Source organism: Rhea pennata, chromosome 15 (genome assembly GCF_028389875.1).
Source record: "Rhea pennata isolate bPtePen1 chromosome 15, bPtePen1.pri, whole genome shotgun sequence".
NCBI classification, from domain to species: domain Eukaryota; kingdom Metazoa; phylum Chordata; class Aves; order Rheiformes; family Rheidae; genus Rhea; species Rhea pennata.
The window spans coordinates 16,612,797-16,628,686 of NC_084677.1; the positions used below are offsets into that span (position 1 = coordinate 16,612,797).

Genomic DNA, 15,890 nt, shown 5'->3' on the forward strand with positions numbered 1-15,890 from the left:
ACCTGTGAATTATTTAAAATTGAGTGCACCATAAAAAGCTCTCCCCCCCCCCCCCCTGCAAGGCTTCGAGCCTTTTGAGGGGAAGCTGCGAGTCTTCGGTGGGGGCAGCAGCCCTGGGACAGGGAGGTGAAGCCAGTTGGGGCTGCGCTGGGGGCTCCGCATGCTCACCCCCGTCCTGTAAGGTCCTGGGGGAATAGTCAGGCTCCACTGCAGCGGGAGGTTTCCTGTCCCTTGCAGAAAGGCACTTACTGTGGGCAGCGGACCGCAGGAAGACGGGACGGTTTGCAGCCGGGCTCCCGAGGGCCGCGGCGGGGGCGGCGGACGGCATCGCGTCCCCGCGAGGAGCGTTAAAGCAGCCTTGCATGAGCACGAGGGCCAGACGCCTTTAATAACCCACGTGCAAGACCTGCAGCACAGCCTGCCCCCCAGGAGACATGGGAGGGGAAGAAAAGCACGCGTACACACACGCACGTAACCACGGCTTTCTTTTTGCACCAGGCAGAGAGCGAGGGCTGGCTGGAGCGGGACTCTGCGGGGTCCCTTCCCCGTCCCCATCCCTTCCCCTGCGCCAGGGCCCCGCGCACGGTGCTTTGCTGCAGTCCAGGGCACCAATGCAAACAATAAACGTCCTCCGGACGATGGGGAAGGGTTAAGCAGCGCGGACGTCCGTGGGCAGGGATGGATTTGGTGGCCAATGGATGCCATGCGGGGTGGGGCGCCCCAGGGGAAGCGGGGTTGTGGGGCAGGGAAAACCCCGCCTGTAGAACCAGCGCGCCGCAGCCAATAAGCGCCCCGGCCCGGAGTGGAGTGATCCTGCATCACGGCTCAGGGCCCGCGATTACATCATGTCGCTCCTCCGGGGATCGGCCAGCGGGGCCACGTGGTTGCTTTGGAGTCACTGAGACATTTTTCCTGAGCGTAGGGTGGGAGGAAACCGCAGGAAAGAGGCAGAAAGCAAAGCAGCCTGGAGCCAGCCGGCGCGGGACACGGAGCCAGCCGGGCAGGCTCGCGCTGCTCGCAGCGGGCTGGGGCGCCCGCCTGGGGCTGGCCCCGGGCTGGGAGCTCCGCGGACACGTCTGCTGCAGCCCCGAGGTGCCTGCGGGGAGCAACCCCACCCCATGCAGCTCCCCGCCGCTCCGCTGGCCCTTGCGGATGCCGCGCGCGGCCGGCTCGGAGCCCCGGCGCCGGCCAGCACGCCTTAACCCCGTGCTGAGAACAGCCCTGCCGGGAGGACTAACGCTCCCCAGGCCTGGCCTCCAGCATCCCTCATGCTTTGGTGCTCGTTTTGCTATGGCAGTGCAGTGTTAATCATTAATGTGTCGCAAACAGATTCAAACCCTCTTCTTTCCTCCACTACCTGTAACTCCGTCTGCTCCACCAGCTATCCCTTCCGGAGCGACGGCTTTAGTAAATACACAGGCAGGAGCTGCAGCACGTGGGCATCCTGGGCTGCCCCAGCTCAGGGCTTAGCCCTGCAGCAGAAGGGAAAAAGACAACTGCACGAGCGGTCACCTCCTCCCTGCACCAGCATTCAAACTCGCGGTCTCAGACGGACCACTGCCCTCCTCCCGGCAGAGCCTGCACTGCGCTGCGCTTCGGGGCGTGCAGCACGGCACAGTCACTTGCCGCGCAAGGCAGCAGAGCCGCTCTGGCGCCCCTTCCAGCGCACGGCGCTTGCTGTTTGGCAAGCGTGTGACCTAGTGCTTTTTGTGCGATTTCTGCTCTGTCAGGGCGGCAGCAGCTACGCACCTTTCTGAGCAGCACCCGGCCACGCACCTACCAGAAGAGTCAGGCGCATGATCTGCGCAGTGGTAAACAAGCCAGGGCAGAGCTGCATTTAATACATGCTAATATGGAGCTACCAGGAGAGGGAAAACATCTCTCAAACCATTCTGCGCACACTCCTCCCAGAAGAGCTGCCTTTGAAAACACAGACCGTTGGTTTTGTTCTTTACATGAGAGACTGGGGATGCCGCTGACAAACTGCTCAGCTTGTCTTTGGCTGAAATGTTACCACTCTGCTTCTCCAGCATTAGATGGCTGCTCTTCCTTTCCCTCTGCCCCTCACAACTACCACCATAAATGGGGACAGGACGACTTGGCAGTCCCTGCAGAGCAGACAGTGTCACATCAAACCCAGGAGCTGTCACGAATCTGCCGGTCTGATGTCAGCCTCAAAAGATGCACCAAAGATTTAAAGAGAAATGAATTCACCACCAGCAGTAGCACAACTCCATGCACAGTAACAATATCTACATAAAGACACAAAAGACATCTTCCACCAGTGGAGAGCCCTCCTCTAGGTGAGAACATGTGGACCTCTCAGATGAGGGCACAGAGGGTCCCCCAAAGACGGGCACTGTACAAGAACTGGCATCACCGTGTTCGGAGATCTGACGGGCCCCCAAAGCAGCTGCAGACTGAGCACATCTCTAGGGCTCACCCTCAGTTTAGGCTGGGCAGTGGAGCAGAGTGAGACAACACCTGAGAGACAGATCGATACCACCCTGCAGTTCACACTAGTAGTGTATTTATTGGAGTATCTCACATGCAGGAACCAAAGTAGAGATGATTTCTGGAACGAGTTAAACAATGGTAGATTAATACAGTTGTATCATCCTTACATAAACACTTTCTACATGAATACAGCAACGTTTTAGTGTTGAGTTTCTTTGCTTTTGTGTATTTTGTTTCTCTTTACATAGTCAATCTCTTTAAGCAGTTACATCCCCCTTCTCCCCCTACCCCATTCCCAAACAAAAAAATATCCAATATCTTCAGTAAATAAATATTATCCACTTTTATCTGAAAAGCCTACAGCTGTAATATACAGAAAAGCTATTACACAGGTTACATTTGTAGGGTTAACAATAGCTCATAATAACGTACAGAATGAGAAGCTTGTACTCATAAAAGCACAGAGCAGGGTGGGATGTTTGGCATGTGCTTGCCAAGGGCTAAAGAGAACCAGCCTAAGAGCATGGCAGGGCGCTAAACCTAGCCAGCTCTCAGCAAAATACAACCTCACCTTTCTCCAGGATGGCGGAGCAAACTGCTGCCATGGCCTGGGGAAGGCAGAAGTGGGAAGGGTGCAGTGGCACTGCGGCCAGGAGCCTGCGGGCAGAGCACGCAGCCTGCTCCAATGGCAGTGGGTGCCCCCAGCAGCTGAAGGGTTACCTCCAAGAAGGCTACAAACCCACTCACCAATTGCCTGCTTCATTATTTCCATAAAAATAACTGTCCCGAGCTGTTTTTTTTTTCTTATTTTTCCAGGGTAGGCTCTGCAAGTCTTGCGGTTAGCATTTAGGAGGTAAACACTGACTGAGCTGGAGCAGGCTGACCTGGGGACGGAGATAGCATGAGCAGTTCTCACTCCACAGCGTATCCCAGCAGCCACAAGACCTAACAATTCATAGGACCAAAAAGACTGCTGAAAATGCTGCTGTGTTTGCTCTCCTGGTCTGCATGTCCTGTTCTCATGGCTGAAAATAGAAGAGCATTGAATAGGGGGAAGCAGGAACAGATTGCGCTGGCTGGGGCTGCCGAAGGAGTGTGGGCCCAGCTCCTGGTATGGCTTAAGGGAGGGGGTGATCACCTCTGCCCTGAGCCTGAAACCACCACCTGCATCTGTTCTTCCACCACTGGAGGGAAACATCTTGCCACCGCAGCCAGCTCTGCACAGTCCTCCATTTAAAAGTGGAAACAGTCGATTTATTCCACAAAAAACCTGAACAAACCCAAACAAAACAAACCCCCCAACCAAAATCCTTCTTCAGCTTAGAAGGATAAAATGAACCCTGAAAATGCAAGAGCCTGAGCTGATTTGATCAGTATGTTTCAGAGATGGAGGCTGTGATAATCAGAAGGGGAAAGATGTGCTGGGGGCTATGTGAGGGTCCCTGTATGGACCATTCCCCGTACTTATACTGTTCTCTTTAAGAAAAAACATGCTATGTCTTTATGAGCTCTTCTCCTATGAGCCTTGCCTACACACTAAACACCCTAAACGTCTGTACAGCACATCGTTATCTATCACACCTGCCAGAGATGCAGCTGAGATCTGCATGAAACAATTAAAAAACCCCAACGGATATATTTAAATAGAAACCATTCATTTCTTACATCTCAGCACACAAAGAGTTAACAGGAGAGGTTAAAAAACATACTGGAAAGAAAATATATCGACAAAATAAATATTTTTACCTAGAAGAGAGTATTATTAGAACTTACAGTGGATCCCAATAATAATTTAGTGTCATTGAGTGTCAAGCTGTGATTCCTAACAGGCCTAGAAAGCCTTGGGATGTTATTTCTTATGGAAAGTAGTTCAAACTGCAGCTCCATCCCTCTTCTCACAAGCATCAGAGCCACACATGTTCTCTGCCCACTTGCACAGAGGAAGCATTTACAGTGAAAGCTCAGGAAGAATAAATCAAGAGGTCAGTCTTCCGGAAAAAAAAATAAAAATAAAAAAAAATAAAAAAGCCCTTCCCTTTCCCCTGAACAGTTTCCACTGCTCAGGTTTTTGCAGACCACCACAGGATGGGGAAGATGAGAGATCCTGATACAGGATATTAGGGAAGCTGTAGTGTAGCTTTTAGGTTTATTAAAGAAGGCTTGGGCTAAAATGTCAGTTATGCTGCATGCTCAGTTCCCTTCGGTGTCTCCTGCCCCCCGACACGCTCAGCACCGCAAGAGCTGATTCGGGCTCCAGATCTAACTCGCTCCAGCAATACCACCACCTACCACTCACTTCAGAGCTCCCAGGAGGCTTGTGGTAGAGGCTGTGCTTATACCAGGCCCATCGAAGGTCGCACCAGGAATATGTTTAACGATCTCCTCCAGGCTGAGCGCACATCTCCCAAGGAAGGAATCTCCCGAGAGCTGTCCTACATCCGCCACAGCAGCCGCTTGTGCCGGCAGCACCTGCTGCCCCCAGAAAACGGTGCCCTCGCTTCCCGGCGGTGATGCAGGATGTCAGCAGGGACCGCACAGCGCCCGAGGTTATGAGTGCAGGAGAATCCTCTGACTTGTCCCTACACATGCCGCCCATCTCCGCTCAGCGCCAGCCATCTCTCTCCATTTCCTTCCCCAGTCAGAGGGAGCAGTCAATCACAAACAGCTCTACAAAAGCTTCAAAGAAAGGCCCAGACTCTTTCTAAAGCATCAGCTCGAAGACACAGGCCAGGCTTAGTATGACAGAAAGAGGGAAGGTTAGCCGCCTCCACCTCCCTTTTTCTTTGCTTAAGGGTGGGGGAAGAATTGCAGTAAATCTGCTGGCAGTGGGGCTCTGCAGGGGGGCTCCAGTGACAGCACCAGCGATATCCTTGCCACTCAGTATCATTTGACAGTATCCCCATGCCTGAGCAATGCGATTATCTCTTGGGACTTGGCAGGGAAGCTGGATTAACATGCTTAGAATCACCTGATGCGGCCATTTACAGGGTCAAGGATTTAGAAAAGAAAATACACACTTAAGATGCCCACAGAGCTTTTTGCATTGACGGGAATACCAACAATTCATCTTTTGCTGGCAAGACTGCTCAGGCAATCACCAGACACCGTCTGAAATGAAATCAGCATCACAGTGGAAGTTTCCCCAGTTTCCTGAGGGCTTGTGGCCACATTTGACGTGTTGCAGAAAGCAGAGTCTGGCAGGAGCTGGCAGTGGGGCGTCTGGCAACCAAATCCTGAGCTACAGGCACACCTCTCGTTAACCAGAGAGTGAGCAGTGTATGAGGGCAGCAGCGCACATATGCAACCAACTGGCCTTCCAAGACAGACTGTCCTGGCACTTACATGAGCCACAAAGATGAAACAGAGAGAAACTCCCTGCAGAGTCATGCAGTAGGACTTAAGCTGAGGGGGAAAGTAACTAGGTGGGGAGAACAGCCAGCTTCCTCCTCAAGCCATCTCCATCTTTACACTAGTTTTTCTTAGCCCACTTGCAAGCCATGCTACTTTCTGCTTAATGCAGAGCAGACAGGAAGCAGTGAGCTACAGAGGCGCAAAGTGGTGCTAAGTCAGCACTGGGGGGTGCCAGTGCAGCCTTGCCTGGGCCCAGCTACATACAGAGAAATCCAGGGAGAAAATGCAAGTAGGGCAGCACAGAGGAGAGGATGAACAGGGACAGAGTGATATCTGACCTGGGATTGCCTGGAAAACCTGTACGAACAACGCCTCCCTCCAAAGATGAATGTAGCAGCTCTCAAAAACCAACATGCTGCAAACAGGCCATTTGGGAAGAGGTTATATGTGTCGCAACCTACCAAAGGATGGAATACCCTAGAGAGTATGTTACCAGCTGAAATAACCACTTTCAGATAAAAGCGTCTATCACTTTCGCGTCAGCTGTTTAAAACTAACATTCAGGAAACTGGTGCAGGAAAAAGCAGCTTTAGTTGAATCTAAACACAGTTCCCCATAAATACAGTTAAAACTGTGGCTTCTTCGTCTACAACTTCTGAGAGAGCCTGACACACATTAGCATCCCAGGAAGCTCAGACATGCCAAGTCAGAACAAAGTGGCTGGCTGCCTAACACAACTCGTGCCCTGAGGAACAGGGGCTGGAGTGCTGCTGAGCAGAGCGCTGCCTCCATGGGCGTTCATCTGATAAAGCGCCTCTTTGTCAGGATAGAAGATACACTCTGCCACACAGTGTTCAGCTCTCACTTTGATCCTGCCATCCTGTGCCACTGGCTTCCTACCAAGGAACATGCTGGGGGACACACGGAGGGCTCGAGTGCAGTGTGGCCTGTCTACTCCAGCTCCGTGCGTCAGCCCAGCAAGGCAGAGACACATGGTGGAAATTCCTTTTGGCAGCTCCAGGAGGAGCAGCGTTATCAGCCGTGCCTCTGGCAAGCAAAAGAAACGTTCTTGAACTAGAAAGCAGAAAATAGCCCCTCAGGAGCTGGGTGTTACAGAGCGGCAGAGGTAACAAAGGACACTCCAGAACTGCTTGGAATCACATACAACACGGCCACAACCATCCAACGCTTTCTCAGGCCCCAACCTGGAAGGAAATGGAGAGTTTCACCTCTAGCACAGACAGCCACTGAACTGGCTAATCCCTCCACAGGCAACCCGTTCCCTCAGGATTCTCACACAAGCCTGGGTAGGGTTTGCCCCTCTCTCTCGTACCTACGACCAAGAACGAGCGCGTCAATCCTACCAGGCATGGCAGGGCATCCAGGAACCTCAGTTCACAGCCAGTCCATGAGCAAATCCCATCCATTTGCATGGATGTTATTTACAACAGTTGAAACAAATGCTGAGCTGTACAGTCACTGAAGAAGGAATTTAAGGTAAGGACAAAATAATCTAGCTATTTTAAAAGGCAAACACTCTAGAAAAAATCCTCATGTGAGTATGCTCTCCCAAAGAGCAAAATGCTTCATGCACTAGAGTTACAGCATCCATTTAGCCCAGTGTTTTTCATCCTTGTCAACTGCCAGAGCTACTAGACACGGCCAACAGACTGCTTTCAAATTAGAGCAAGCCCAGATAAAACACAAGGAAAAAATACCCTGTGATATTAAGAATATGAAGTGTCGCACAAAGTGGGGGAAAACGACCACCATATGGTACTAGGAGATGTGTGAGTGGGAGAGTAAAGGATTTTGACTTGTGAAGCACATGTTGAAAGGAGAACAGTTGTTCCTTGCTGTCGAAACCGACACGAAAGCCAATACATTAACATTTTATCTAAAAATAAAGACACACTCCTCCCGAACATTCCAGCTCAGTCAATTACATGCTGATCGACAGAGCAGTCTACTTGGCAGGACCTGCCTACAGAAGAGGATGATCCCTATATAAATTGAAGGGCAAGGCTGCTCTCTCCCCTCTAGGCTTTTGTTTCAACACAGTCTGACGTACTCATGCATTCTAAAGGGGTTTTCAGCATCAAGAGCTGGTTTTGTGCAGTTGGGATAGGAAGGAGGGGATTAAGCGAGTGCTGGAGAATCATGGTCTGGCAGGAATAGTGTTGGACTTAAATAGAAAGAGTCAGCCTGTGGGGATGGATTGTTTGAAAGAGAGAGAGAGAGAGAGAGAGAGAAGGAGAAGCAATCTATGAAACCAGGAGGGGAAAAAGGTTGTTGTTAGCCAAGTACTGTGAGAGGACGAAGTGGCCGTACAGCAACATTCTTCTGCAGAGCATGAGGGGGAGCTAAGAGCAATCTTCACAGTGCAAAGAGGGCATCCTCTGAGCGCTCTTGCTTTTTCCTGCTGGAAGAATTTGTTGGAGGGCTGGGGGCTTCCAGGGGAGGGGATGGTAGATTGGGAGCCATCTCCGCTGCTTTGGCTCGTTCTTCTAAAAATTTGTCAAACTCTGCAAGGTAAAAACAAGGAAGACAAGTAAGAACTTTGGCTGTACATTTAGCCCCAAAGACAGAGGTTAGCAGGGTCTAAAAATCCAGTGCCTGGTGCCACGCTGGGCCATGTCCTCATGCACACACACTTGTACAATCTGACTTCCTCAGAAAAGGGTACAGATGTCCTTTGAGATACTCTAGTTCAGTCAACACAGACAATCAAAACCCACATTACTTCATCGGCTGGGACAGAAGCAGGGAAACATCATTCCAAAGGGCTGAGCGGCTCAGGTATGCATTCTTCTTGGCACAAACATGGTACACAGCCCAGTGAAGATGGCAGGAAAGCATGTAAAGCTGGAAGGGTTCCTAATACAAACAATAACATTTTGCTCTGAAATACTCTCCTCCCTTTCCAAATGCAGCAACATTTGTTGTGGAACATCGGCCTGGGAGAAGTCAGCATCTCAGCAGGGATCAAGGCAGGTAACGCAGCCTGCACACCAACCCAGGAACATAGCTCATAGCCATGGGTACCTCTGCTTACCTTCACTGGTCACTCCTTCTTCCAACTCTTCTCCTTTCTGCAATTGGAACAAAAAAGCATATATGAACACACAGGCAGCACTTCACTATTATCCTCTACACACATTTAAAGCAACTGGACAGTTTCCATCACTCGTTTTTACACAGTAACTATTTGAGCAGAGTGACCTAGAGAAATCACATGGCTCCCATGTCAGGGCACCAATGGTGACTGACATTTCACTGTACTGCAGAGCAATGGGAAGAATGCTAGAGATGCTTCTGAAGATAGCTGGTGGCATCCGATAGCTATGGTTTCCCTGTTAGACCGAAGTGACAGTCCAACTCTGTTTCCACTTCAGAAAATAGGCCTGGTTCAAAACTGAGTTGCATGAGCCATACAAACACTGTACAAGATGCCACTTCTTCTGTCATACAGTCCTTTAAAAAGCCAGTACTGGCTGGAGGCAAGAAACTGATGGGCAGTTAGCATACGTCCATGAGATACAAGGGCTGAGAAGCCACGGGGTCACTGCATTTCTCTCAGCTGTGTGCATTTCAACATGTGAATTCACTGCAGTTCTTTAACATGGAGATTAAATTTAGTCCCCGGAGGTGGCACAACTGTCATCCTCTTAGGATGTTAAAAATGGACTACAACACTACTTAAAAGTCTCAAGCTGAACCTACTTTGACATGCCCTGGCCTCCCTACCAGGAGAATGGGAACACAGTGATGGGCCTCACAAAGGTGTTTCATGCCTGAGAATTAAATATCATCTAGCATCTAACAGCTTTCCACTGTACAGAAGTTTCCAACGGTATACAGAGCAGCCACTGCTTCAGAAGCACATGTACTGTTTGTTCCACCGTATTCCAAAAAGGATACAGAAAAAAATAAAGTTTAGCTAACCTAACCTGTAACTTGTTCAGCTGGGAAGCAGGGAGCAGAAATGAACCTTTAACAAAAACAGGAGCGGGGAACCCAGATAGAAAACTAAAAATCCAATCCAAAATTTCTCAGAGAGTACCTTTATTATGATGGGTCACACTGGTACTAGGGAGAAGGAAACTTAGTATAGCTGTGGCCAGAGAGCAGCTGATACTCAGGCTTGGTCAGGTATCTACCCTGCACTTCTGTGCTTTGCTCATTTTGAACAGTGTTATCTAGGGCATGTCAAATGTACAGAACTACCTTGACATCTCTCTGTAAAGATTTTCACTCCCGCTAAATTAATTTAAATGGTAAAGGCAAAAGTTTGCTGTTTAAGCAGAGAGGATATGTTACATTTACTGGATTTCTTTAAAAAATCAGGCTAGCTTGTAATTAAATCTGAAAATGACTGTCTGTACTGCGGCCTGAAAATACTGCCTGCTGCTGAAAATCAGTGATGTTTTAAAGATGACGTTTAAAGACCAATCTATCAAACCTAAACACTGAAACCCAGGATTTGCTGAAATACTTTAAATGGCGTTTGAGAGTGGGAGCCTCTTCCTCCCTTCCACACAATCAGCCCATGCGGGGCTCGAACAAAGGACTGACATGTCGGAGCGTGTCCGTAGTTCTTCCGCCAGGAGCCGGGCCCAAACCCTGTAGCTCCTGCCATGCTGCTGCCCCGGCAGGAGGTCGAACAGGCAAGAGCAAAGGGCTGGAGGAGATCTTCAGGAGCAGGGAGTTACTTGGGGGCAATCTCTGAATTTGTGGGAACTGATGAAGGAGATGGGGTCTGCGGATATGGTGACCACAAAGAAACACTTCAATTCACTAACGCTGTGTTTAAAAGAACAGTTTTGAATGCAACACACCACCCCTCCTCAAAATACACCCCGTTAATTAAAGCCAGGGGTATGTGCGTTAAAAACAGAACTAAATGAATGCATTCTAGCTGAACCACTGCTTAAACAAGCGTGTATAGGTACAGCAAAACAAACTCCAGATTGATTCAAAAAGCTACTTTTAGTTAAAAGTCTTTGGCTGGTTTGTTTGTTTAGTAATTGCCAGACAATAATCTTCTAGGAGAAACTAAAAGTTACAAATGTTGAAGGGATGTTTTAACAAATTTTCATTAATATTATTATTAAACATGTCAAAATTTCCTGATGACTGATTTGAACAAACACATCTCAGTTAGAAAAGAATCTAAGCTCTGATACAGCATGCTCTTAAAAGCATGCCTAAAATTAAGCATGTATTTAGCTGCTGCAGAACTAATGCAACTTTAAGCATGTGCTTAAAGTCCCGTGGAGAGCACAGGTAAACTTCAGCAGATATTTAAATGCTTTCTTACATGGGAATCAGGAATGTGCCATTTCTGGAATGCATGCAATACTGTGATGCTAAAATGGAGGAGTGAAAATAAAACAGCTGTGAAAAAAATGTTTCGATCGTACTGCTGGACAAAACCTTATCTCCACCTACTTCTGTATTTCGCTCAAAGGGAAATAAGGTATAGGATTTGGAAGTTTCACTGCCTCCCTGTTAACCACAGAGAAGCACCAGTAACTTAGCAGTGTATTGAAAGTTATCCGTACAAAGTGCCCATGGGAAAAATGAAAATATAAAGAGTCTCACCAAGTCGGTACTGAGCCACTCCTCAATGTCATCCATGACAGAGGACTGTGCAACAGGGATCTAGGGAGTGCAGCGAGAGAACAGCAAGGCAGGCAAAAACCAAAACACATCCACAATCATGGCCACAGAGCGATGGAAAACGCCAGAAATAAGATTGAAAACAAAACAAAAACAAAGATGTAAGATGTGCTGGAAAAAAAAAAGGCAACAAAATATAAATGGCATTTCAAATAAAGAAACACTTGGAAAGGAAATTATGACCAACAAGGCTAACAAAACCAAGAGAAAGATTACGGGGAATGACGTGACTGGATGCCAGCGTAAGATGGGTAACTTTCCGACCACATATTAAAACCATCAAGATGGACTGATGATTCTAATCTTGATCGTGAAAAGCTTTTAAGGGTAGAATATTGGATATCAGTTAGGTTTCGAAATGTTAAATTTACACACTTCTTTTTAATGGGTATTAGCCACAATGAGGGGTTAGCAAAAAGAGGGGCTCAGAGTCTTTAGAGTTTATAAAGGCGATTTGGATTTTCTCTGAAGGTGTCCAGAGCTGAAGATACACAGTTGTGTTTCCTTCCAGATCCGCCACGGCACCACGGCCTTGCTGAACCTTGGCACAGCAGTTTAAAGCAAAACCGTGCCAGCTCGCCGGCCCCACTCTCTGCCAAAGGCGGCCCTCTTGCAGCAGAGGTGGCAGAGCCGAACGGGTGCCAGCGCCAAGCGCAGCGTCTCAAAGGCGAAGGCAGGGAGGAGGCCGGGGCAGCAGCTCCTGGGCGAGCCGAGGGAGGAAGCCCACCGCACGCTCCTCTCGGCTCCTGCTCCAGCGCAGCAAAGCCTTCGCGCGCTGCAGCGAGGCTCAGCGGAGCATGCCTGGCAGTTTACCAAAAAGGCGTGAAAGGCTTGCCTCTCCTCCTGCGATACAACCGCAAGCGCCAGGCTGCGCAGCTGTGACGGGCAGAGCAGACACAGCACGCTGAGCGCTCAGCACAGCTCGCCCCAGGCGACCGGGCCTGCAAAGGGAAATTACTACGTACTAGATGCAAAACTTCCTGACAAACTACACCACTTAAACATAACAGGCTATGGGAGAAGTAAACAGGAAAACACCACAATTTATCCAGTAAGGACAGCCTGGAAAAAGCTTGGAAAACAATGTCAGGCATCCAGGTTCCAGGCCAGCACATGACAGCTGAGCTGCTGGACTGGGAGCAGAGAGACCTTGACAGTGCTAGAAAAGCTTTAGGAAGAAACAGTGCCAGAGGTTGTCCAGAGTTTTGCCTGAAAGCTCTCATGGGAAGAAGAGCTGACAGAGGCTTTGCAGATGCATTTACTGGGGGACGCAGTTCTCCCAGGGACTCGTAGTGGAGGAAGACAGACGGACACTGAACTACAGAGGCAGCGGTGCAGGCTGCTGCTGCTCACAGGCCTCCTCAAAATCATTTTCTTCTCATCTAGTGGCCTTTGGCTCTAAGGAGGTCATTTAAGTCTTTGCTTGAGGCGAGGGCTGCTGAGAAAAGATAGTCATGTCAAGGGGCTAGAAAACCCGGGCTCATCTACAGCTGGGGGAACTGCAGCACCTCGCTCCAAGGGAGGCACCATACAGACTGCTCAGCCCCATTAGCCTGTCATGGGCTAGATTTCGGATAACTCTCTTTTTTTTTTAATGTGCAATAAAAAGTTGAATCACATGTACAGTGCTAACACAGTGTGCTGAAGTTGCTGCAAGCTGGCCAGGGTGGCTATTAGCAGGAGGAGGGCTCTGTGCACATCTTGCAGCACGTTTGTTCCTGAGGACAAGCTGCATCTTGTAGAACTGATTTGTTAGTTTAACTTTGAAATACACTGGCTTCAGGGATACAAAACAATGCATTTATTCAGCCTACAGCAACCTAAAAATTACTGCTGAAGTTTCAGCTACTGTCTCTCTCATATTACTTAACACTGCACACAATAATTAATGCACTGGGAAGTGCAGCCTTCAGAGTACGCAGCTCAGAAAGGTACCTAGGCTTCTCTAAAAAAGATACAAGCAAGTATGCAGGGGAGAAGGAAAATAGTATCTTCTTTTCCTATTCTGTGAATAAGTGTAGCTGCTCTAAAAAGCACAGTGGTACTGCAGCTCCCCTATTATGAGGAACAGGAATTCAAATCTTGGTTATCCTGAAAACTTTACAGACGCCCTGGCAAGTAATGGATTCCCGAGAATCGCAACATTCCAACCCTGCAAGGAGTCCTCTAAAACACTTCAGCAGTTTGGAAGTCTAAGCTGCTCTGTTTTGTAAGGCTATAAAAAGAAATCAAAAGAAAGAAATTTTATTTTACAGACAGACCTGCTTTATATGACAAACAAATAAAAACCTCAGAAGTGCAAGAACACTTCTTGCAGGTCACATATAAGAAGTACTAAGAGTTGTAAGATAAACATTTGAGCATGTCAGCTACTTTTTTTTCCAGAGTTGACCTTTAAAAACATTTCCCCCCCCATCTTCTAGCACTTTCAACGTGCTTATAGAAGAGCCAAGGATTTGCATCCATTGCTCCTTCCACAGTCAAACTGCCAGTTTACTTTCCTCAGATTCTGCACCCCACTCTTCCTATAAAACATCTGTTGAATGTATCGGGTTTGATTTGTTCAAGAATAAAGAGGGGGGAAAAGTACTCTCAAAAGTAACCAGACATTTTAAAATGTTTTAAATATAATATTTTACTATTTACACTTAATTTGAAACTGACCACACACAGAATTTTATTTTTTTGCCAGTCAGCTGTGTACTTGGCAAGCCTTCCCCTTTCCAGAAGTCCTAAATTCAAGAATGCAGAGGAGAGTTTTGTCAAGATTAATTCCCTAAAGCTCAAGAGAAGCAATGCAAAAATAAATTAGCTGTTTTACACATTAAAAAAGACAACAACTTCTGAGAACAAACAGCAGTGGCAGCCACAAACTAAATGGAAATGGCTCCAAAATGGGATAGTGTCTTGTTAATACTTCGATTATGCAAGCATACACGGTCTAGTGAAGCTCTCGGTCTTGACACGACAGCTCCCTAGATAGTCAGCGTTGGCAGAAAGAGCTGTTTTTATAAAGATTGTGATTTCTTTTTTAAAAGTCTATACATTTAGAATGTGGAAATTAAGTCATAAAATATTTCAGGATACTTTAAATAACTAGTTTTAATTAAAAGATGAAGTACTCGTCGTTCAAATTCCTTTTCTTTCTTCTTTGGGAAATCCTACCAATGGGGTCCTCTAAACAGTCCTAAAAGGGAAATGGAAAAGGACAGCTAGGAGAACAAAGGCGAGCTTTCAGTCCCACAGAACCCACAGGAACCTGGAACTCAAGTTCATACTTATCTAAGTTAGATTGTGCTGTGTTTTCACTAGTGCTCAAAAGCCAAAGAGTATTGCCAATGTACTTCCTCATAAAATCCAATATTCCACCCTTAAAAAGACAGTTTGAGGTTATTATCATCACATTTTATTTCTATTAAAAATGATCCCACTGGAAAAGAAGCAGGTATGAAATGACAATTCAGGTCTCTAGGTGATCTCATTAATGTTCTTAAAATGTTTAACAAGGTTCATGCTAATTGTTGCTAGAACACTGCCTTGTAGTAGCTTAGTTAATTCACTTCTTTCCAGATATTTAACGAAGCTGACACCAATACTTGGTTGGCTGCTATCCACCTTCCCCCTTAGTTAGCAATAGGAAAAAAACGTCTGTCATTCCTGTGGTAGCAGAATTAGAGCTCTAAGATGCATGCTGTCTACTCCAGCTTACTACTACAGTCCTATAATCTATTTAGGGCTGTTGTGATCTTGAAATAGCTTCCTGGCCTCAATATTAGAACACGTCTGACTTCACATGCAAGGATTTAATTAGCTACTTGATTACTTGTAACTGTGTTTACACATCACATAGATGGGGAAGGCAAAAGCTCAGGTGCAGCATGTTCCCCAACACAGCTTGATGTGCCCCTGCAACAACCAGCCAATCTGGATCTGATAAGCAAGTCCAGACAGTGAAAGCCTTCACACAGAGTATCAGACTTGTCTCTGTAGAGCTCCATAAAATATAATGACTTGATGGATAATGAAACTCACGTGGTCTTCAGAACAAGGGAACAAGCCTGCTTGCCTTCCAAAGAGAGAGAGATCCTACCACATAGAAGAAATAAGATCTTCAGACGTTTATTTCTCAGTTTGTCCGCAATTCAAGTCATTAGTCTCCAAGAAGATGGCGTATTTCAATAGTCTCATGTTACCCAAGCCATTTCCACATCTTAGATTCTATCTCTCTTTATTGAAGGCAGACATGGCAGCATCCCACTCTGATACTAATTAACAACATCTCAACAGAGGCTTCATTTAATCTTTATTCATATATCTTTACTATGGAGAAGAATCTGCTCTCTGGCCAGACAGGTTGGTGGCAGTCAGGATGTAAGGCAAAAAAACTGTTTGTATCATCT

The 15,890-nt window shown here is 47.5% G+C and overlaps 1 protein-coding gene across 4 annotated transcripts in view; it reads right to left on the minus strand.

Moving 5' to 3' along the window:
- Positions 1–2,513: 2,513 nt before the first annotated feature.
- The window catches only part of TOM1L2 (target of myb1 like 2 membrane trafficking protein), a 58,304-nt gene continuing 44,927 nt past the window's right edge, over positions 2,514–15,890 (minus strand). For 2 of the 4 annotated variants that reach the window (XM_062587887.1, XM_062587886.1), the window contains 3 exons: positions 11,413–11,472; positions 8,864–8,900; positions 2,514–8,333 (listed from right to left, as the gene is read on the minus strand). In XM_062587887.1, coding sequence (XP_062443871.1) covers positions 8,185–8,333; positions 8,864–8,900; positions 11,413–11,472 — 246 coding nt within the window. In that variant the 3' untranslated portion in view covers positions 2,514–8,184. Of the gene's footprint in view, positions 8,334–8,863; positions 8,901–11,412; positions 11,473–14,095; positions 14,678–15,890 lie in introns of those variants that run through there. The other 2 variants (XM_062587888.1, XM_062587889.1) reach the window with 2 other exon arrangements.